The sequence below is a fragment of the Sus scrofa genome, chromosome 4 (assembly GCF_000003025.6).
Source record: "Sus scrofa isolate TJ Tabasco breed Duroc chromosome 4, Sscrofa11.1, whole genome shotgun sequence".
Lineage (NCBI taxonomy): Eukaryota > Metazoa > Chordata > Mammalia > Artiodactyla > Suidae > Sus > Sus scrofa.
Window position 1 is genome coordinate 81,229,647 of NC_010446.5, and position 22,428 is coordinate 81,252,074.

At 41.0% G+C, this 22,428-nt stretch overlaps 1 protein-coding gene across 1 annotated transcript; it reads left to right on the forward strand.

Annotated features, from left to right (window-relative positions):
- LOC106510097 (E-selectin-like) lies at positions 33-19,714 on the forward strand. The gene is made up of 6 exons (XM_021089437.1): positions 33-355; positions 913-1,299; positions 2,484-2,591; positions 5,365-5,541; positions 6,118-6,225; positions 18,964-19,714. The coding sequence occupies exons 1-6, from the start codon at positions 319-321 to the stop codon at positions 19,002-19,004; spliced, it is 858 nt and encodes a 285-aa protein (XP_020945096.1). The 5' UTR covers positions 33-318; the 3' UTR covers positions 19,005-19,714.

Genomic DNA, 22,428 nt, shown 5'->3' on the forward strand with positions numbered 1-22,428 from the left:
GTTCTGATAAAAGATCTGTGCAAGTTCTTGTTGAATTCAGACTAGTTAAAACCTAGCTTTTCTCTTTGACCTAAATGATGAACATCTTAACTTTTATCTTTATTCATTTGGGTAAACTTCTTGGAAATGAATGACGATTGTGGCAAAGTGTTCCACTCCTTTCTATAAATATCTCATGATAGGCACCGCTATACGCATCGCTGTAGAATGATGTGAGTAACTGGCAACCTGGGCTTTCATTCTGTGATTAATTTTGTACTTTCCCCTCCAGAAAAGCATTTCAAGTCTCATCTTAGGATCAAAAGAACTCTTGAAGTCATGATTGCTTCACAGTTTCTCTCTGCTCTCCCTTTGGGTAAGTCCATTTCAGTAGTGGGACCAGGGTTTCTTATGCTTGGCACTACCGATATTTTGGACCACATAAGTCTTCCTTGTGAGGGGCTGCCTTGTGCATTGTGGCTTGTTTAGCAGCATCCCTGGCATCTCCTTACAAGGTGTTGTGCCTTGGGCTGGGAGCAGTTTCCCTCATTGTGTCTCAGCTTCCTTATGTGTAAAGCGTGGATCATAAATAACCTATTTCCCAGAGGCATTGTGAGGGTACGGTCTCATGGCTCCTGGAAAGTGACAGTGTTTGGTGGTACACATGAAGTGCTCAATAAAGCGTAGTAAGTTATTCTGATGATCATTCTACTGTTAAGTAGGTATACAGGTTATGGTGTGCGTGCAGGTAAAGCACCAAGTGGAGGGTCAATCACAAAAGAGATACACAGTAAATGGTAGTTTCTCCATGTGCCCCCCTGCTTACTTTGGGAAAGGTGAAAAAATGTCAAGTCATCCCATTGGATGCCAAAAATAAAACAATAAAAAGCCCATGACTGAACTTTCCCATTTCTTTCACTTTTCCCCCCTTAGTGCTTCTCCTGCTTAGAGAAAGTGGAGCCTGGTCTTACAGCGCCTCTACAGAAACCATGACTTTTGATGATGCCAGTGCTTATTGCCAGCAGAGGTACACACATCTGGTCGCAATTCAAAACCATGCAGAGATTGAATACCTGAACTCCACGTTCAACTATTCAGCAAGTTACTACTGGATTGGAATCAGGAAGATCAATGGTACATGGACATGGATAGGGACCAAGAAAGCCTTGACCCTAGAGGCCACCAACTGGGCTCCAGGTGAACCAAACAACAAGGAAAGCAATGAGGACTGTGTAGAGATCTACATCAAGAGAGACAAGGACTCGGGCAAGTGGAATGATGAGAGATGCAGCAAAAAGAAGCTCGCCTTGTGCTACACAGGTAGGAGTTTGAGGCAGCAGTGGCAGGTAGATTCTGGGTGTGAGCATCTTGACAAACTGCTGACTATATGCAAAAGCTGGTCTCTATTATGGTAATTTTATGTTCTAAAAGACATGGTTTTAAGACATTCTCTTTGATAAACCGTCCCTTTTTCTTCTTTGGGTGAATGCAGGCAAGGATACGTATTACGTATTCATAAATATATATAGGTGTATACTTATATACAGTGTATACACACATATAATACATATTTAGTTATTTGTTTATTTGTAGTAGAGGAATCCTCCTTAGAATCTGTGATAAGGTGAATTTTCTATTTTTGGTGGCAGTAACAGCTATACCCCTGAGATCCATACATTATCATCAAGGTTTAAAATGGTTGAGCCTAAACCTCTGTTTTGGCATTCTGTCAAGCACTTCTGAAACTGACAGTATTGACGGCCTGAACCTAGCCAGAACACAGTTTGGAACTTGAACCCACATGCTGGGACTCAAACCCAGTCTAAACCCAGACTGGGACTTGAACCCAAGGTTTTAAATTAGAATCACTCACCCTGTGTCTGGACTCACTGAGGTTCAGGTTCTTCATGTCCCCACATAGAAGGAAATCAGTGAGAGACAAAGTGATAGGCAAGAAATAGATTAAGATAGGACGCTTGTGAGAGATCCAAGTGGGCAGGAAGCACTGCCAGGAGGATGTATACAGTTTTATCATCCAAGGGGAGTGGGGATTTGAAAAGCCCTCCTCTTCCTTTCTGGGAGTAGTAGCTCCTCCTTAGTATCCCATAAGGTGTGTATTCAAATCCGCAGAAGGGTGGTCCTCAAACTCTTGCCCTTGGTCTGAACATGAATGAAGGCCTCATCCCATCCCCCACCCAATGACCTGAGGCAATTCTCAAGGCTCCACTAGTGAAGCAAAGCTGCCTTGTTCTGATGGCTTTTTTGATCAATTTATTTACTTACAGCGATCTCCCAAAGTCCCCTAAGTTTCACTCATTATCTGTGGTCCTTTATTGGGACTTCTAAAAATACCTGTGTCTACTCCATCCCTATTACTTCCACTAAAAATCTCTGGCATTCTGTATCATTGGTGACATCCTTGTTACACACTGTAGATCCTAAATTCAAAGGAACTTATTATCAGCCTAATAATAAATCATCATCATGGATTGTCTTTTCCACAGCTGCCTGTACCCCTACATCCTGCAGCGGCCATGGTGAATGCATAGAGACCATCAATAGCTCTACTTGCCAGTGCTACCCCGGCTTCCGAGGCCTCCAGTGTGAGCAAGGTAAGGCTTCTTCTCACCTTTTCCTCTACTAAAGATGATAGCACACTTCTGTGTCCTGGCTGGCTGGGGTATATGGTGTCAGATGATGGTTAAGAGCTGAGGTTATGAGGCCAGACCCCCCTGGGTTTGAATCTCAGATTCACCACTTATTAGTTAGGGCACCTTGACAACATAGTTAAAACATTCTGCCTTCCAGCTTTCTCGTTGTCAAGCAAGGACAATAATGGTACCAACTTCACAGGCTTATGGTTTAGAGGATATGCACAAATGAAGGCACTATATTTCATCCTGCCTGGCATTCAATAAACAGTGGTAATAGTTTCCATCTGCTACAAGGTGAGAGGGGAGCAAAGATGCTTTGGTTTCCCTTCTCAGTTGTGACCTGTCAAGGACAGGAAGCCTCTGAGCACAGAAGCCAGATTTGAAACCACCCTTGGAGGAAGTTCAGCTATAATTCCTCCTGCTCTGTCAGCTGTGGGGAGGGTTATCTCCCAAGCAGCAGGGAGGCCAAGCAGGGTACTTCCTCCAGAGGAGAGAGTGCTTCTCTTCCAGGCTGCAATGGTCACTCTCTCTCAGAAGGCACAGAACATTCTCTAGCTTGTCCCTCATGGCCTTCATTTTTAAATCCAATTTATACATTTCCAACACTTCAGGGAAAGTTCTTTTTTGTTTGTTTGTTTTTTTTTTAATTTTTTCCTTTTTAGGGCCGCACCTGCCACATATGGAAGTTCGCTGGCCATGGGTCGAATTGGAGATGCAGCTTGGAGCTGCAGCTGCCAGCCTACACCACAGCCATGGCAATGCGGGATCTGAGCCGAGTCTGTGACCTACCTTGTTATTGTTTTTAATTAAACTTGTTCTCTCAGCCAATATTTGTATTGTCAATATGGTACTACCTTTTTAAAAATTTTTTTAATACTTTTCTCTTAAAAATTTTTTAAATTTATTTTTTACATACATATATATATTTATTACTCAATGAATTTATTACATTTATACTTGTACAATGATCATCACAATCCAATTTTATAGGATTTCCATCCCACACCCCCAGCGCATCCCACCAACCCCCAACTTGTCTCCTTTGGAAACCATAAATTTTTCAAAACCTGTGAGTCAGTATCTGTTCTGCAAAGAAGTTCATTGTGTCCTTCTTTCAGAATCCACATGTCAGTGATAGCATTTCATGTTGGTGTCTCATTGTCTGACTGACTTCACTTAGCATAGTAATTTCTAGGTCCATCCATGTTGCTAAAAATTCCGGTATTTTGTTCCTTTTAATGGCTGAGTAATATTCCATTGTGTGTATGTACCACATCTTCTTGATCCACTCTTCTGTTGATGGACATTTAGGTTGTTTCCATGTCTTGGCTATTGCAAATATTGCTGCAATGAACACTGGAGTACATGTGTTTTTGCGAGTCATGGTTTTCTCTGGATAGATGCCCAGGAGTGGGATTGCTGGGGCTTCTTAGCGCTGATGGGTGGGGCCAAATTTTCCCAAAATGGCCACCTCCAGAGAAAGGCACACTGATGAATATTCCCAAGAGCCTTGCTTCCAATGTCCTTACCCTACAACAAGCCACATTCACCCCTGTTTTCCCAGGAGGTCCTCCAAGAACTTCAGTCAGGTTTGATGGAGTTCCTGTGCATAAGCCCCACTGGCCTTTAATGCCAGATGCTCCAGGGGCTCTTTCTCTCAGTGCTAGATCCCCACACATGGGAGTTTGATGTGAGGCTCAGAACTCTCACTCCTGTAGGTGAGTCTCTGTGAAACAGTTACTTTCCAGTCTGTAGGGATTCCCACTCAGGAGGTATGGGGTTGCTTATATCACATAATTGCCCCTCCTACTTCTTGATGTGGCCTCCTCTTTGTCTTCTGGAGTAGGATATCTTTTTGAAAGTTTCTGGTCCATTTGGTTGAAGATTGCTCAGTATTTGGTTGTTAAATTTTGTTGTTTTTAGGAGAGAAGGTGTGTTCCAGTCCTTCTATTCCACCATCTTAATCCCATCTCTTTTTCTTTTTTTTTTTAGGGTCACACCTGCTGCATATGGAGGTTCCTAGGCTAGGGGACAAATTGGAGATACAGCTGCCAGCCTATGCTACAGCCACAGCAAGGGGTATCCAAGCCAATTCTACTTCCTGCACCACAGCTCACAGCAATGCCAGATCCTTAACCCACTGAATAAGGCCAAGGATCAAATCCTCATCCTCATGGATCCTAGTTGGGTTCATTAACTGATGAGCCGTGAAGGGAACTGCCTCTTTAAAGGTTATCCTTTAATTAATGCCATTGTCAAAGAAGGGCCTGGAATTCAAAGAAAACACAACCATTGTCCCAAGTTTCTGAAGAATTATGAAGAGTCTTGAATTTTGAGCATTGCTTTGTCCAAAATGAACTGAGTTTACTCACCAAATGTTGAGTATTTTCCAGTTCCACTACATTATTTTCTCACCATTATTTTGTATCTCAGCTTTCCAGTAGAAACCTTGTCCAGCCCAGACAGAGGCTACATGGGTTGTCTTCCTAGTGCTTCTGGAAGTTTCCAAATTGATTTCACTTGTGACTCTTTCTGTGCACACCCTGGAAGAACTAGGGACTTGGTTTCCTTGAGAAACCTGCTGCTGCAAACAGCAAACAAATTTCTAATGTAACCACTTATATCTTCCAGCTGTGAAATGTGATGCTGTCTCCTTCACTGGGCACTTTTCTGCCAGTTTTAGTTTTCTGGTAGATTTTTCTTAACCTCTTCCCTGTCTTTTCATTTCCAGCGGTACAGTGTTCAAGTTTGGAGGTTCCCAGAGAGATCAACATGAGCTGCAGTGGGGAGCCCGTGTTTGGTGCTGTGTGTACATTTGCCTGTCCTGAAGGATGGATGCTCAATGGTTCTGTAGCTCTGACGTGTGGTGCCACAGGACACTGGTCTGGGATGCTGCCTACTTGTGAAGGTGAAGCATTGATTGATGGTGGTTGTTTGGGGGAGCAGAGAGAAGAAAGAGAGCTAAGGAAGGAAACTTTCCGGCTACCACAATTAACTGCCCATTGTGTTCAAACTAGAAAGATGAGAAAAGTTGCTCAGGCTAATATTGAATGGATGAACATGTTGTTTTACGGGGACAGCGAGAAAAACAAAAGAAGTGACATGTTGACGGAATTCTGATAGCTGGAAAAAGGAGTGCTAGAGGGAAAAGCAGGGATGAAAGCAAAATGAGTGATTAACCAAGGTGTGCTGTGAAAGCTTAGGAAGTTAGAGTTCTGCCTGGAACTGCTAGGAGATAAGCTTGCAAAAGTGGTTTGAGGCCAGTCTCTAAGGACTTTGGTAATGTCTTTTCCTCATGAATCGAACAGATGATGCTCTTCTGTTGGCTCATCTGCTCAATACATGAGGAAGAGACATTACTATAGATGGCTATTCTGCTTTGTACCCTGTAATCAATGTATGAAGAAAAGGGCAAGTGGACAGAACAGAAAGACTATAAATTTAATTCCTTCTCATGACAGTTCTCCCCACTCTGTTTCCTTAGCTCCTGCTAAGTCCAAAATTCCCTCGGTAATGGGACTTTCTGTTGGTGGAGTCTCCATGACATTAGCATCATTACTCCTCTGGCTCCTGAAATGCCTTCGGAAGAGAGGTGAGGGCATTTATGAAGGTACTCCAAAAAGGTTTTTGAAAAGTATTTTTTCTCATTGTTGAATGATGTTGTCCCATGCAGATTATTTAAAATGTGTTAGAATCTAGCCAAACATTAATCAACTGCAGTACAATTATGCAGAAGTCTCAGGGAAAGAGTTTTAGGAAATGTAAATGTTAGTTTTATACCACCAGGGGATGCTCTTTCTTTTTGTCATTTTGCCTTTTCTAGGGCCACTTCCTTGGCATATGGAGTTCCCAGGCTAGGGGTCTAATTGGAGCTGTAGCCATCTGCTTACGCCAGGGCCACAGCAACGTGGGATCTGAGCCTCGAATGCGACTTACACCACAGCTCAGGGCAATGCCGGATCCTTAACCCACTGAGCAAGGCCAGGGATTGAATCCGCAACCTCATGGTTTCTAGTCAGATTTGTTAACCACTGTGCCACAACAGGAACTCCTAGGGGATGCTCTTCACATTGAATTCTGTGGTCTCCCAGAGTGTTGTTCAATGAGGCTGCCATAATTAGTGCTCCTGAGCAAGTGAGTAAAGTTTCCAAAATTTTGATTTGCAATAGAGGATTAAATTTGGGAGTATCTCATAGAGAATGTGCAAAAACCTCTAGCCACATTCCTGGTTGGTTTGTCCTACAGAGTCATTAAAATTTTTTGAATTAAATTCTGATGTTTATAAAATAGGACATTTCAGATCAAATCCAGATTTGGGACTTCTCATGAGAAATTGGAAGATAAACCTGGCAAGCTATCTGCTTGCATCAGGAAGCTGCTGTGCCCTTTGGACAAGTGAGCACTTTGCATTCCCTCTCCACTTCAAAATCCCCACATTTTTCCAACCTAAGGACAATGTCTCCTATTAGTCATTAGTTTGAGTCTCTCTCTCTCTCTCAATATCTGTATCAATGTCTAGATATCCATAATCTATTTCTGTTGGGGAGAGGGAGAAAGTCAAATTAATGCGAAAAATATGTGTGGGATCACACCCAGCCTCAACTCTTCTTAAACTTCCAATGAAGGTTTGCATGTGCTGTCTCACTATCAGAAACGGAACACACCTTCAATTTGTTGAAAACAATGTATTTGTGAAGTACAGCAAAGTGAAGCACCTGAAAAACAAGTCAAAACATGCAAGGAAGGGCATGCTGTGGCTATGTTTTTCCGTGGTGTATGCCGATGGGATGGAAAAAATCAGCTTGAAGGCTTGCCTTTGCAGTCAAATCCGAGGTACTCAGTCTCATGGAACCCCAAGTGCCCCAGCCATGGAGCTGCTGGACTGCTTGGTGCCTTCGTGCAAAGGAAAAACCACTCTGCCTCCAGGCAGATTCAGCCTCGGGTTAGAGAACACGATGGGGCAAGTGGGACAGGGCTGTTTGCAGCTCCTTCTGCCCCCTCAGCACTTCCTAGTGGCCCTGTGCTTAGTCCTACCAGCCTCCACAGCTTTCTGACAGGTGAGATACTGGAAAATGGGCGATGAACTGATGCGCATCCAGAGAATCACGGGACATCCACCAAGTGCAGGAAGTGGGGGCTGTGAGAGATGATGCCTTTCTTCTTTTTCTCTCAAGGTGATTCACAGCCTCTCTGACTGGGGCAACCAGCACACCTAGATGGAATGAGGTCTTAGTAATCTTAGGGGGCAGCAGGTGAACTCAAAGGAAAGGTTTGACCCTGGGGATGAGCTACAGAGGCAAGTATTCCCATGTGACCTCCTCTGCCCGCTCTCTGGCCACTGCACTGAAGGCTGTCAGCATGAGCAGTGAAGGTGGATGGCTACTGAAACTTGTTCCTGTCACCCCGTCCAGGAGTCTCAGAGGGTCTTTAGCTGTCCGAGTGGCACAGCAGCATCGGCACAATCCCCAAAGCCTCCTAACATATCCAGTTAGCCATATAGCATGAGTGTTGCTCCAGCAATTTCCTCAGCCTCCTCTGAAATTTCCAACCACCAGTGAGGTTCCACTCCTGGACCCTACATGATGAACCACAGTCATTCAACCAGAGGGGTCATCTTTCAGATTTGAGGCTACAGAGAAGTCAACATGCCTCAGAACATGTAGCAAAAACCCACCCTCGGGAGTTCCCCTTATGATGCAGTGGAAACGAACCCAACTAGTAACCAAGAGGTTTGGGTTTGATCCCTGTCCTTGGTCACTGGGTTAAGGATCCGGTGGTGCTGTGACCTGAGGTGTAGGTCGTAGACGGGGCTTAGATCCTGCATGGCAGTGGCTGTGCCATAGGCCAGAAGCTGTGTATCTGATTCAAACCTAGCCTGGGAATTTCTATATGCCATGGCCGTCGCCCTAAAACGCAAAAAACAAACAAAAAACCCAAAAAACAATAACAAAAACAAAAGCAAAAAAAACCCCCAGAACAAAAAAAGCCACTCTCTCTGAGAAATTGATTTAATCAACTAAAATGGGGAACAAAATACTATCCTCCTTCTGTTAATGAGGAAAGGTCAAGGCCGGACCACATTCTTTATGTGTGTCTATTTTTTTCCTTTTATTGCCACAGGGCCACACCTGCCACATATGGAAATTCCCAGGCCAGGGGTCAAATTGGAGCTGCAGCTGCCTGCCAGCCTGTGCCCCAGCCACAGCAACACTGGATCACAGCCTCATCTGTAACCTAAGCGACGCCAGATCCTTAACCCACTGAGCAAGGCCAGGGACGGAACCCACAACCTCACAGAGAAAACCTCAAGTCCTTAACGCCCAATTCCCTTTATGTGTCTCAAAAATATCCTGTAGCTCAAAAGCCTTCTAGATCTCTGCTCCTCTAGGCTAAATCATTTCTGGTGAATTTCTATAAACTTGAGTCTGAACTTGTTTTGAATCACATGAAACAAGGGTGTTTGGGGTGGAGGTGGGCATTTTTTAGAGGCAACTTTGTGGAAAAGGTGAAATAAATTGTAGAAACTGAAAGCACACCCGTTGATCACTGGCACATCATGTTCTCACTAACCAATCTCTGTGCCAGCTTTTTAAATTATCACTGCTTTTCTACTCCCCGTGTTTAAAGAACCTTCAGAATGAGCTATATTTTCAGTCATTTGCTTTTCTTCCCTAAGCTTTCCACAGTTTGAACTCTGTTTCCTGTATGCTTTGGTGTTTTCAAGCTTCTCCAGTATTTTTACGATAATTAAAAAAAAAAAAATGTTCTCTTCTAAGGAAAATCCCAGAGAGGAACATTTTCTAGGAAGAGTGGCACACATAGTTCTAATGCTCTGAAACTTTACTACCTTTAGCAGGAAATATGTTCAAGCCCTTATTTTACTTTTTACTTAATTATTTAATTTTTTCCCCCTGCTTTTTAGGGTCACACCTACTGCACGTGGACGTTCCCAGGCTAGGGGTCGAATCGGAGATACAGCTGCCAGCCTATGCCACGGCCACAGCAATGCGGGATCCCAGCTGCATCAGCAAACTCTGCCACAGCTCACTACAAGGCTAGATCCCCAACCCACTGAGTGAGGCCAGGGATCAAACCCAAATCCTCATGGATACTAGTCAGATTCGTTTCTGCTGTCCCACTACGGAATTCCCCAAGCTGTTATTTTAAGCGTTAAATATTTTGATGTTTAATTCATTTAAAATACTTTTCGTCTTACCCAGAGTGGGAAGAAGATCTTATCCTTAACCTTCCCCCAACATAGTTCAGAAACTCTCCTGTCCTATCTCCTATAATTGTGTAGTTTGGCGTAAAGAGAAATAAACTTAGAGTTAAAATCGTTAGATATTTTTATGTCTCTGGTAATTTTAGTTTACTACCTTCTCTTATTATCATGTAGACATTATACCCAATTCCTTAAAAGTAAAGGACACAGCCAAATGGCAGAGCCTAAACTCTACCCATAATTGGTCTCAGGAGGCATTTTAGTTAAATTTAGTCCCAGGTGTTTTATTCTTTTTGATGCATTTGTGAGTGGGATTGTCTGCTTAATTTCTCTTTCTGATAGTTCCTTGTTAATCTAAAACACAAGGCAAGCAAACAAACAAACAAAACAAAATGGGTAGATCTAGAGAACAGATTGGTGGTTGCCAGAGGGGAAGGGGGCTGGGGGTTGGGTGAAATGGGTGAAGGGGATCGTGAGGTACAAACTTCCGGTTATAAAATAAGTCAGTCCTGGGGAGGTAGTGTACAGTGTGGTGACTGTAGTCAATAATATTGCATCGCAACTTTGAAAGCTGCCAGGAAAGGAAATCTTGTACCTTCTCATCACAAGAAGAAAACTTTTGTAACTTTGCATGGAGATAGATGGTAACTAGACTTATTGGGGTGATCACTTCACAGCCTATACAAACATTGAGTCTTTATGTTGTACATCAGAAACCAATATATACTGTAGGTCAGTTCTTCTGCAGTTTTTAAAAAAGGACACCTTGGATGGATGGCCTCACCGTTTGGTCATTCGTAAACATGCACGTAAAGTTTCTACCTTGAGGAACATTGTGGTAATAGGAAGAACTGAGCCCCTCCAGGAGCCACTTTCTAGGTGCCAGTCCCTTCATGTATAATTTTCTCCAGGACTTGCACGTCAGGCAGATTTCTGCTCTAGTCTAACATCCAAATGCATTCCCATGCCAACCAGAATTCATCAAGTACTTCCTGCATGTAGAAGAGTCAATTTCCATCTTTAACAGTTTCTGCTAAAGTCATGTAGTACTTGTAGGAGTACCCCTCGTGGCTCAGTGGTTACCGAATCCGACTAGGAACCATGAGGCTGAGGGTTGGATCCCTGGCCTTGCTCCGTGGGTTAAGGAGTGGCTACAGCTCCGATTAGACCCCTAGCCTGGGAACCTCCATATGCTGTGCGAGTGGCCCAAGAAATGGCAAAAAGCCAAAAAAGTCAAATAGAATAAAGTCATGTAGTACCTGTAAGTACAGTTTTCTCTTGTGTTCTTTGGTAAGTGAACCCCCTTCTGGTGACATCTCATTTCTCCTGGCTCTTTACAGAAGGGATGTGATGAACAGACAAGTCCCCAAGTAGATGTGACTTCCGTATGCCCCTTTTCCAGTGACTGGTGCATCTCCTTTGTTAATGAAGAGACTTGGTCAGGTTTAATGTATGAGGGGTCAGCAGTGAATTAATGGGAAAGAGAACAGTATGTGACGAAGAGGACCCAAGCCTCAGAGGAAGAAGAGATGTATGAAAGCAGGAGCAAACAGCAAACAAAGAAACAAATCCAGGAAGGTAGGAGGGAAAGGAGCCAAATGAAGAATGATAGCGAGAGGTATACAGAATTATCACAGTTGAGATTTTGAGCGCAAGGACGAGTTTTGGGAAAGGCAAGATGGTGGAGCCCAAGGAAAAAGACCAATCAGGGCATCAGGAGATTGCCTGGAATTTGCACAATAGTTGAACCTTTGAACCAATGACTGGAGGTGGAATTGCTGGTGACTCCCAGCAGAGAAGACAGTGAAGGAACAGGGGCATATGACTCAGGGAAAAGGCCAAGGACAAGCATTGTAGGAGTGGCCAAGAGACCCGGCTGTACCCTGAGCATTTCCCAACAGTTGGAGATTTGGTTCTCGGGGCAGTACTGCAGAGCTTTAAACCTATAGTGACCATACCTCCCGGTTTGCCTGAGACAGTCCCAGGTTGTACCTGTTGTCCCAGGGTGCCAGCTGGTTTAACATTCTAGCATTCTCAAAACTCTGCTGATCTGGATGGTAATGTGATGGTCAGCCATTTAGGCCAGTCCTGTGGCACTGTCCTTAACTTATAATTTTGTGGAATAAGTCACCACTGAAAAAAATCACTCACTAAATCAGTATCGGTACTAACTTCCAATGTCAGTCTTTTAAAAAACCTACACCCAAGACTCAAGGAAAATGCCACACTTCTGATCATATGTGAGACCCTGAGTTTGACAGTGGGGTATAAAGAGAAAAAGAGGAGTTCCCGTCATGGCGCATCGGAAGTGAATCTGACTAGGAAACATGAGGTTGGGGATTCGATCCCTGGCCTCGCTCAGTGGGTTAAGGATCTGGTGTTGCCATGAGCTGTGGTGTAGGTGGCAGATGGGGCTCGGATCTGGCATTGCTGTGGCTGTTGTGTAGGCCAGCAGCTGTAGCTCCAATAAGACCCCTAGCCTGGAACTGTTAAGTCTCAGGGAAGAGTCTTGTAAGTAGTGAAGGAAAATGTTTTCTGGCCTTAAAGAAACAGTCATCCCAGGAGGAATTTGCTTGTGCCTTTGAGATACAGATGTTCTACCTGGCCATCTGGAACACTTTTCTCACCATCTTTTTGAAATACACATTTCAGGAAAAGGGGTACCAGTTGGAAGTTGAATTCTCATGGAAAAATAGAAGTCCTATGTCTTTTTCATAAACGTTAGTAAAAAGGGGTTTAGCCATCTAGACAGGTGACCTTGATTTGCTCCATCTGCCAGAAACCCAATTTGAATCCAGTCTCTCTTGTAACTGACAGGTTTTACACAGTTGTGCTTTATTCATGGCTGAAACTTCAGAATGAGAAATATGAGGTCTCTGTTTTGCTTGTTTGTATGTATCTTTGTATGTGTTGTTCATGTATGGCTTTGCCAAAATTAATTCATAAAAGAGCTCTACTTAATTGGCTTAAAGGAAATTAAATGCTTATATAAATTCTGAAAATATATAAGGTAAATTAATTTTAGGTCCACGTGAACTAAAAATATTCAGTATTAAATTAACATCTGATATTAAATTTGTTGATCTAATTAATGTAGATAATACCTTATTGTACCTAAGTTTGATAAAAGTCAAATGGGATGCCTAAACTTTAGTTATTAAACAGAAAAACCAAAGTCATTTAAGACTATCATCCAGTATGTTCAATCCCACCCTGAAATGCTCTCTACAAGTGCATGTTTTTAGAAATTAGAAAACATAGTCCATGGTTGCTTTAGAAAAGTAGGATGTGTGTTTTCAGTAAAGAAGAAAGGATGGAATTACATTTTATTAAGGGAAAAGGAAGTAAATCTATTTATAGCTTGTTATTTTGAATGGAAAGATAGGATACAGAATAATATGGATACAGAAACTGCTGGAATGTTTGTGGGACATGGACAATGAGAAAAGTATTTTGTGCATGGTCAGGACCAAGTTTATAATTGGATTTTACTATAAACTAATTTTAAAAGTAAGCTAGTACAAAACATGAATTTGGATTCCATCTCTCTGTTAAAGCATTTATTAAAATGCTGCTTTTGATAACAAGTTATAATAATTTATTTGCCTTTAATTTGTATCTGCTTTTGTAATCCTTTGTTACTTTGGTTGAATGAATAAGTAATATTAAATAATAATCTATGATTCTATATTACCAGGTATAACTTACAGGGGAAACACTGTCAAATGAAAAGTAAAAATGAAATATATAAAGATTATGGCACAAAGAATTAACCCCTCATTTTCAGACTTTTACCATCCTGATGCCCTTGTACCATGGTAAAAGTCTGCTCTAAATCAGATCAGTAAACAATAGCTGTGAACTTAACAGTCAGGCCTATGGGAAATCCAAGATGGCTGCTTGGTTCTTCCCAGCTCGCTGGCAAACCCAATGATGAAAAAGAAATGGTTAGAAAACGTGTTTTCCATTTGGGGGTATATGTTCTACAATCCTAATTTGACTATACTTGGTAAAAACGAGGGTAATTTTAAAGGAAAAAACTGTTTTGATTCATATTCTAGTTTTGTGTATTGAGATTAGTGTTTACTGTCTAAAACTCACCTCTCAAATAGTTCTTTGCCACTATGTTACATTATTATAAAGTTTAACTGACTTATTAAGAAAAATAATCTAAGCTTATTTCTGAAGCTGATTACTATAATCTGTCTCTGGGTTGATATCAGATGTCCCATGATAACTAGGGGACTATGTATTTTGGAAAAAGTATCATTTAAAGGTCTGTCTCCAACCTAGATAAAAGGTTTCTTATCAGGAATTCTTAAGTGCCATATGCACAAAGAAAGTGAAGAAAATTAATTCTTAAATTTATATTTCTCACTTAAGAAGGGCCTTTACATTGGTCTGATCTATAGAGAGAACTACTGACTTCAAACTCACCCTAAAGCAAGGCTCTAATAAGAAAAAACAAGCACCAATTCATGGACAAAAAGAAGACAATATCAGAAGTAGACCATGCTGTACAGCAGAAAAAAATTGTATTGGGGAAATAACTATTAAAAAAAATAATAATTGCAAAAAAAATTCAAATCACAGAACATCTTAAAGGGAGTATACACGACATCACTTAAGCTAACCCCTCACTGTCCTACAAAGAAATTTATGAGTTTACAATGCCAAAAATAAGTGCACATTTAAAAACAAATGCAAAACAACAAATTAAATTATATAATAGGATATAATATAAACATGAAATATCCACTAAAATGAAAAGATTCTGAAAGTGGAAATGAAAAACTAGGGATGTAATTACTTAGGAAAACCTTTGAAAAAATTAGCTGAGATAGTCCATGGTATCTCAAATGTTCCATGACAGTTGAGAGCCTACCACACCTATCTGTGATGTCCCAGGTGGTGGCATTGAAATGGAGTCCAAATAACTGTATACAAGGATCCCATATATATTTTTATTTTCACATAGAATAGGTGAAAATCCCCAAGAAGACAGGGGTCATGCATCAATCCACACAAGGAAATGAATGTAAATACAAGAGATTTCATCAAAAATATAAAGCCAGTCTCACAACTGATAATGAAAACACTGAGATCAATCAGATAAAGAAAAATAATTTCACAACAAGGGAAATACACAAACATCTAACGTACATTTTATAAAATATCCAGTCCAAAATACTAATGTTAGTTGAAACAATGAAGAATCATTTATTGATATATTATAGCAACCATTAAATTCTGTGATATTCAGTCTCTTAAGAGTTTATGTCACTAGTAGTCATTCAGTGAAATGTAAATCCGGAGAATTTCTATGAGAAGTAATTAAATATTTTTATCAAAAAATTTAAAAATTAAAAAAAAAAAAGAGAAGACCACTATCCTAACATTGCCACACCTGACTCGTATGGTTATTTGTTTTACTTCTGACTTACGTTGGTGGGTTTCTCCCCTCCAAGGCTCTTATTATTGACGTTACTAGGTGGGATCCCATCACCTGGTCAATTACTACTTGCTTTGACCCAGACCATAAATATGTTTTCTTCTAATGTTACTCAGGCTCAATCGGAAACTAGTAAGACTTCAGCCAAGGGATATAACTTTCCTGGGCTATATTAATTTAAATTTAAAGGTTCTCTTATGTTGGGAGCAATTAAACCATCTAGGGATAACCAGCCTAATAACACTAGGAAATTAGGCTGAATGGACAAAGCCAGCATATAATTTCCTTTTAGGATAAGAAATAGACTCAACCAGCTGAATAGGGATATACTGGGCTGTACTTGGTGAAAACTTTTAACTTAAATTCTTATTTATAACTTTAGTAATACTGCTATCTATATTATTTTTATTAACTGTTTTCACAGAATTGCTATTTCTTGCATTGCCAAATGTGTAACTGAGTCTCTGATAAAATAATATGCAGTTCTGTATGAGGTCAGTGATCTCTAGATATGGGAAGATACAACAAGAGGGAATATTTTCCTGGACCATAAGAGACTAGGAAGACAGGTGGTCCAGACACTTTTGGCTGCAGTTAAGAAGGCCTAACTAGTAATAGCACATTGAGTGGCCTGTCAGCAAAATCTTTGCCAGACCCAGGAATGTCCATTCCTAGCACTGTGGGACAAAATGGTCATGAAATGCCTCCCAAAACTATGGTCAAATTTATGACCACGGGGGAGTACTGTGAACTGAAGTTTAACTCTTGCCATCAGCCTCCACACGGAGTAAAACATAAGCCACTGCAGCTGCCGACCCACAGCACCCTCTGAGCAGAGCTCAGCTTGGAGATCGGGAGTGAGGCACTCTGTGCTCTGGGAAAACTGACAGAACAGGCCTTCGCATAGTTAGATTTCAGGTAAGGATTTTTATGGACCCAAATGCTTGCACCTTCCCCTATCTAGAAAAACAGAAATCATTAACAGTGGCATTGGCATTGGCCATCAGAGAGAAAAGGCAGAATGGAGTAGCTGTGGGTCAGATATTCAAGGTAATACTAGAAAATACTATGGGATTAATTTTAGGCAATTTTTGTATTGCTGAGAACTTAAGGTTTATGAGCCCTGTCAGACTTGATGCTGCTAGCTATTCTCAAAGCAGCATCAACTGGCAGCTGCAACCTTACATTTTCAAGGTCTCTTATAACAACAGAAAGGAGGCAACATGTATAATGACCAGTCGCTCCTGTTATTTATCTGTTAATACCACATCAAACATTAAAACCTACTTAGAGAATAAAAACCATATGATCCTCTCAATAGACGCGGAAAAAGCCTTTGACAAAATCCAACACCCATTTCTGATAAAAACCCTTCAGAAAGTGGGCATAACGGGAACCTACCTCAACACGATAAAGGCCATATATGACAAACCCACAGCAAATATCATTCTCAATGGTGAAAAGCTGAAGGAATTCCTGCTGAGATCAGGAACAAGACAAGGATATCTGCTCTCGCCACTACTCTTCAACATAGTTCTGGAAGTCCTAGCCACAGCAATCAGAGAAGTAAAAGAAATAAAAGGAATCCAAATTGGAAAGGAAGAAGTAAAACTATTGCTATTTGCAGATGACATGATACTATACCTAGAGAATCCTAAAGACTCTACCAGAAAACTGTTAGAACTTATCCACGAATTTGGCAAAGTTGCAGGATACAAAATCAATACGCAGAAATCGACAGCGTTTCTATATACTAACAATGAAAAAGCAGAAAAGGAAATTAGAGAAGCAATCCCGTTTACCATCACATCCAAAAGAATAAAATACCTAGGAGTAAACCTACCTAAAGAAACAAAAGACCTGTACTCTGAAAACTACAAGCCACTGATGAAAGGAATCAAAGATGACACAAATAGATGGAAAGATATACCATGCTTGTGGATTGGAAGAGTTAATATTATCAAAATGACTATACTACCCAAGGTGATCTACAGATTCAATGCAATCCCTATCAAATTACCAAGGACATTTTTCACAGAACTTGAACAAAATATTTTAAAGTTTGTTTGGAAGTACAAAAGACCCATACTAGCCAAAGACATCCTGAAAAAGAAAAATGGAGCTGGAGGGATCAGGCTCCCAGACTTCAGACTATACTACAAAGCAACTGTCATCAAAACTGCATGGTACTGGCACAAAGACAGACATATAGATCAGTGGAACAGGATAGAAAGCCCAGAATTCAACCCATGCACTTACAGCCAACTAATCTATGACAAAGGAAGCAAGACTATACAATGGAGAAAGGACAGCTTGTTCAATAAGTGGTGCTGGGAAAACTGGACAGCCACATGAAAAAGAATGAAATTAGAACACTCCCTAACACCTTACACAAAAATAAACTCAAAATTGATTAAAGACCTAGATATAAGACCAGACACTATCAAACTCCTAGAGGAAAACATAGGCCAAACACTCTCTGACATAAACAACAGCAGCATCTTCTCAGATCCACCTATCAGAGTATTGACAATAAAAAGAAAAATAAACAAATGGGACCTAATCAAACTTCAAAGTTTCTGCACAGCAAAGGAAACCCTAAACAACATAGAAAGACAACCCTCAGAATGGGAGAAAATCTTTGCAAATGAATCGACTGACAAGGGATTAATCTCCAAAATTTATAAACAACTTCTGCAGCTCCATACCAAAAAAACAAACTCCATCCAAAAATGGGCAGAATATCTAAACAGACAATTCTCCAAAGAAGACATACAGATGGCCGAGAAACACATGAAAAGATGTTCAGCGTCACTCATTATTAGAGAAATGCAAATCAAAATCATGATGAGGTACCACCTTACACCAGCCAGAATGGCCATCATCCAAAAGTCTACAAACAATAAGTGCTGGAGAGGGTATGGAGAAAAAGGAACCCTAGTACACTGTTGGTGGGATTGTATATTGGTGCAACCACTGTGGAAAGCAGTATGGAGATTCCTTAGCAAACTAAACATAGAACTACCATTGGATCCAGCAATCCCACTCCTGGGCATCTATCCAGAGAAAACCATGACTCGCAAAGACACGTGTACTCCAATGTTCATTGCAGCACTGTTTACAATAGCCAAGACATGGAAACAACCTAAATGTCCATCGACAGAGGAGTGGATCCAGAAGATGTGGTACATATACACAATGGAATATTACTCAGCCATCAAAAAGAATGGAATACCAGCATTTTTAGCAACATGGATGGGCCTAGAAACTATCATGCTAAGTGAAGTCAGCCATACAATGAGACACCAACATCAAATGCTTTCACTGACATGTGGAATCTGAAAAAAGGACAGACTGAACTTCTTTGCAGAACAGATGCTGACTCACAGACATTGAAAAACTTATGGTCTCTGGAGGAGACAGTTTGGGGGGTGGGGGGATGTGCTTGGGCTGTGGGATGGAAATCCTGTGAAATCAGATTGTTATGATCATTATACAACTACAGATATGATAAATTCATTTGAGTAATAAAAAAAATAAAAAAATAAAACATACTTAGATAAAACTACATTCCTCCTTAAACAGTACCAGTATCAGCCTATATCCCAACTCCCCAATTAACCTTATTTTTCTCTTCTTTCCATCCTCTATGGTAGGAACATACCATGACCAGCCATCCAGTACTGATCACCCCTAGCCAGCAGGAAGTAGCTACGGAAGAGTGGTCCGTCCTCCCTATTCCATATGACAAATGGCTGGAATGATAGGTTCTCCGGAGGACAGAGGTAGACCCCTACACTGCCCCAAAAATGTGGCTGTTTACCTTGGAAAACTGCTATGGACACCCTTTCCTGGAATGTGGATCCTCAAGTTGTGCAGCAAGAAATGATGGCCTGCAGAAAACAACTGCCTACATGGATTAACCACCTTCAAGAATTAACTGCCCTTTGTCATGGGACTCAACCCCCATCCCTCCCTTGACCTTCCCCTCCCCCTTCTGCATTGTTCCTGCCACAAGTTCCTGCCATGAACTCCCATCACAGATCCTTTAAAAGCCTAGCACCTCTTCAAAGTAAAGCTGGCACCATCTTGAGCTCAGCCTGACACCTCTGATGTCTTAATAAATCTCTCTTGATCTACCAATTGGCATTGGCACATTCCTCCCTTGGCAAACCTAACATTGCGATACCTGGAGATTCCGCATCACTAACAAGCTTGAGGTCTTGCAGCTGCTGCTGGACTGTGGGTGACACCCTAAGAAGCAAATCTTCACATCACGTGTTTATAAGACCTTAGTCAGATGTGAAGCTGGTAAAAGCTTCCAAATTCAATGGTTTTTCTTTCTATTACAATTGGCTACCCATTAAGTTTCTTCAAAACTTCATTTTACCAATCTAAATTACAGGTTCTGGGGGCAATTTTAAAAATTGGCGTTCTTGGAGGTCCCATCGTGGTGCAGTGGAAACAAATCTGAATAGCATCCATGAGGATGCAGGTTTGATCCCTGACCTCGCTCAGTGGGTTAAGGATCCAGTGTTGCTGTGAACTATGGTGTAGGTCACAGACGTGGCTTGGATCCCATGTTGTGTGGCTGTGGTGTAGGCCAGCAGCTACATCTCTGATTTGACCCCTAGCCTGGGAATCTCCAGGTGCCGTGGGTGCAGTCCTAAAAAGACAAAAAATAAAAATAAATAAAAATTGGCATTCTTTTCAAATAAGCTAATACAGTTTAGTATTTTAGTTTTGAATTATGTTATTGAGAAACTATATTATTTTATTTTATCTTTTGTCTTTTTTTTTTTTTTTTTTTTTTTTCCTTTACTAGGGCCACTCCTGTGGCATATGGAGATTCCCAGGCTAGGGGTCTAATCGAAGCTGTAGCTGCTGACCTATGCCAGAGCCAAAACAACGCGGGATCCAAGCCGCATCTGCAACCTACACTACAGCTCATGGCAACACCAGATCCTTAACCCACTGAGCAAGGCCAGGGATCAAACCTGCAACCTCATGGTTCCTAGTTGGATTCGTTAACCACGGAGCCACAACGGGAACTCTGAGAAACTGTATTTTAAAGAGTGAGTTCATCTTTTAAAAACTTACACCCAAGGTTCAAGGATGATGCCCCCTTCCTATTTGTTAAGCCTGTAATAGGCCTTCAAGAAGAAACCTTTGGAAGAAACCCTTGGATTTCATGTCCCACACATAATGATTGGTCTGTGGCATGCATTTATTTTTCTTAAGGTAGTGATTGCTGGTGTATTTGAAGTGAATCAGGTTTGGGTTGTGATCTTATTTTAGCTTGGCTGACTGAGGGATTGGTAAATCTTTATGGTTCTCAGGGAAAGCAACAGGAACCATACAGGCCTGAATATTTCTTGTAGGGCTCGTCACACCAGAGTGTTGTGACATCCTCTTGTTTCTTAGACACAAAGCATATTCCAGAACCAGCAGCACAGAGCAAAGACATGCATCCAAGTGGTGGCAGGTAGCTTGGAGTGGTGGGAAGGTCATAAGAATTGTAGTCAGAGGGACCTGAGTCTTAGACCTGACTTTTGCCCTTAGTAACTATGAGCATAGCCTTTATCAAATGACCAAGATCTCTCTAATAGTTTCCTCTTCACTAAAATGTTGGACATTTGTTCTGTTTATCCCCACTGAGTTATGTTTCAAATGTAATATTGTACATTAAAGTTTCATATACATTTGTGACATTAGGCTTATTTCAAACTCCTGTTCTTGATTCAAGTTTCCTTTTTGTCCCCAAATTTAATTAAAACAAACTTTTCTAGTGTTGCCACTGCCATTATTAGTTAATTGCTTCATTTATCTCTCTTTATTTTTTAATTAAAATTTTTTTTTGTCTTTTTGCCTTTACTAGGGCCACTCCTGTGGCATATGGAGGTTCCCAGGTTAGGGGTCGAATCAGAGCTATAGCCAACGGTCTACACCAGAGCCATAGCAACATGGGATCCGAGCCGTGTCTGCGACCTACACCACAGCTCACGGCAACACCGGATCCCCAACCCACTGAGCAAGGCCAGGGATTGAACCTGAAACCTCATGGTTCCTAGTCAGATTCATTAATCACTGAGCCACAATGGGAACTCCTATTTATCTCTCTTTAATCAAGGATTTCCACCATTCACTCAAATGCTGATTTGACCAATGCTAATCCATTCAACCCACACCACCAGACAGTAGTTTTCAGAGCACACCATTTCATTTCTTCTCATTTCTTCCTTCATTTAAATCTTTAATAACTTCCAATTTCCAGAGACTGTGGTCTTCATAGCAGGTATATAAGACAACTCATTATAATGAAGAAAGGAAGAAACTATCAGACCATATATTCGTATCAGTTTTTTTATCTAAAGCATAAGAAATTAATTTATCTCCTGTGGCATAATACACATCAGGAGTTCAGCATGACATCCTAATACTCAGCCAACATAACTGTCTCTGTTTTAAGTGACATTTCCTCAGGACCATAAGAACCCTGTCTAGGGGAAAGAGGACTCACAAAGTCTTCATAAAGAAGTGGTAAAATTGGGGTCACTGTGGAAGATTTTCCAGGGGAAGTTTTGAGAAGAACTGGCACTGGTAGCACTGATTATTCCAAGGGCAACTTCCCCCAACAGACTTCTGGAAAAAGGCCTAAGTGTCCAAGAAAAAAGCTCAATGTGTTATTACATTACTCCTTTACCCCCAAATTTTCAGTAACTCTTTATATCTCAAGGGTAAATTTCAAATCTCTTCCTCTGCATTCAAGACTCTCCTTAATTTAGCCGAGTCTACCATTTCCATCCTGTCTCTAGAACACATCTATATCTATTCCTCCTAAAGCCTTCTTTCATTATCAAAGGTTACCTATCCCATTATGACTACTTGGGATTCCCTCTCTCTTTCTGTGTTTTTAAATTTTATCTTTTTCTTTCTGTTTTGTTGAGATATAATTAATAACTGGCACAGTGTAAGTTTACAGTGTACAGCATCATAACTTGACTTACATAGATTGTGAAACGATTGCTACAAGTTTACTTAGCATCCATCAGCTCATATAAATACAAAAAAAAAAAGGAGGAAAAAGTGTTTTTTTCCCCTTTTGGTGAGAACTTTTAGGA

Excerpts from the sequence above, each read along its gene's own strand:
- LOC106510097 (XM_021089437.1), top strand. The coding sequence starts at position 319 with ATGATTGCTTCACAGTTTCTCTCTGCTCTCCCTTTGG. Across the intron at positions 1,300-2,483 it reads GCTCGCCTTGTGCTACACAG|CTGCCTGTACCCCTACATCC; the intron begins GTAGGAGTTTGA and ends TCTTTTCCACAG. Across the intron at positions 2,592-5,364 it reads AGGCCTCCAGTGTGAGCAAG|CGGTACAGTGTTCAAGTTTG; the intron begins GTAAGGCTTCTT and ends TTTCATTTCCAG.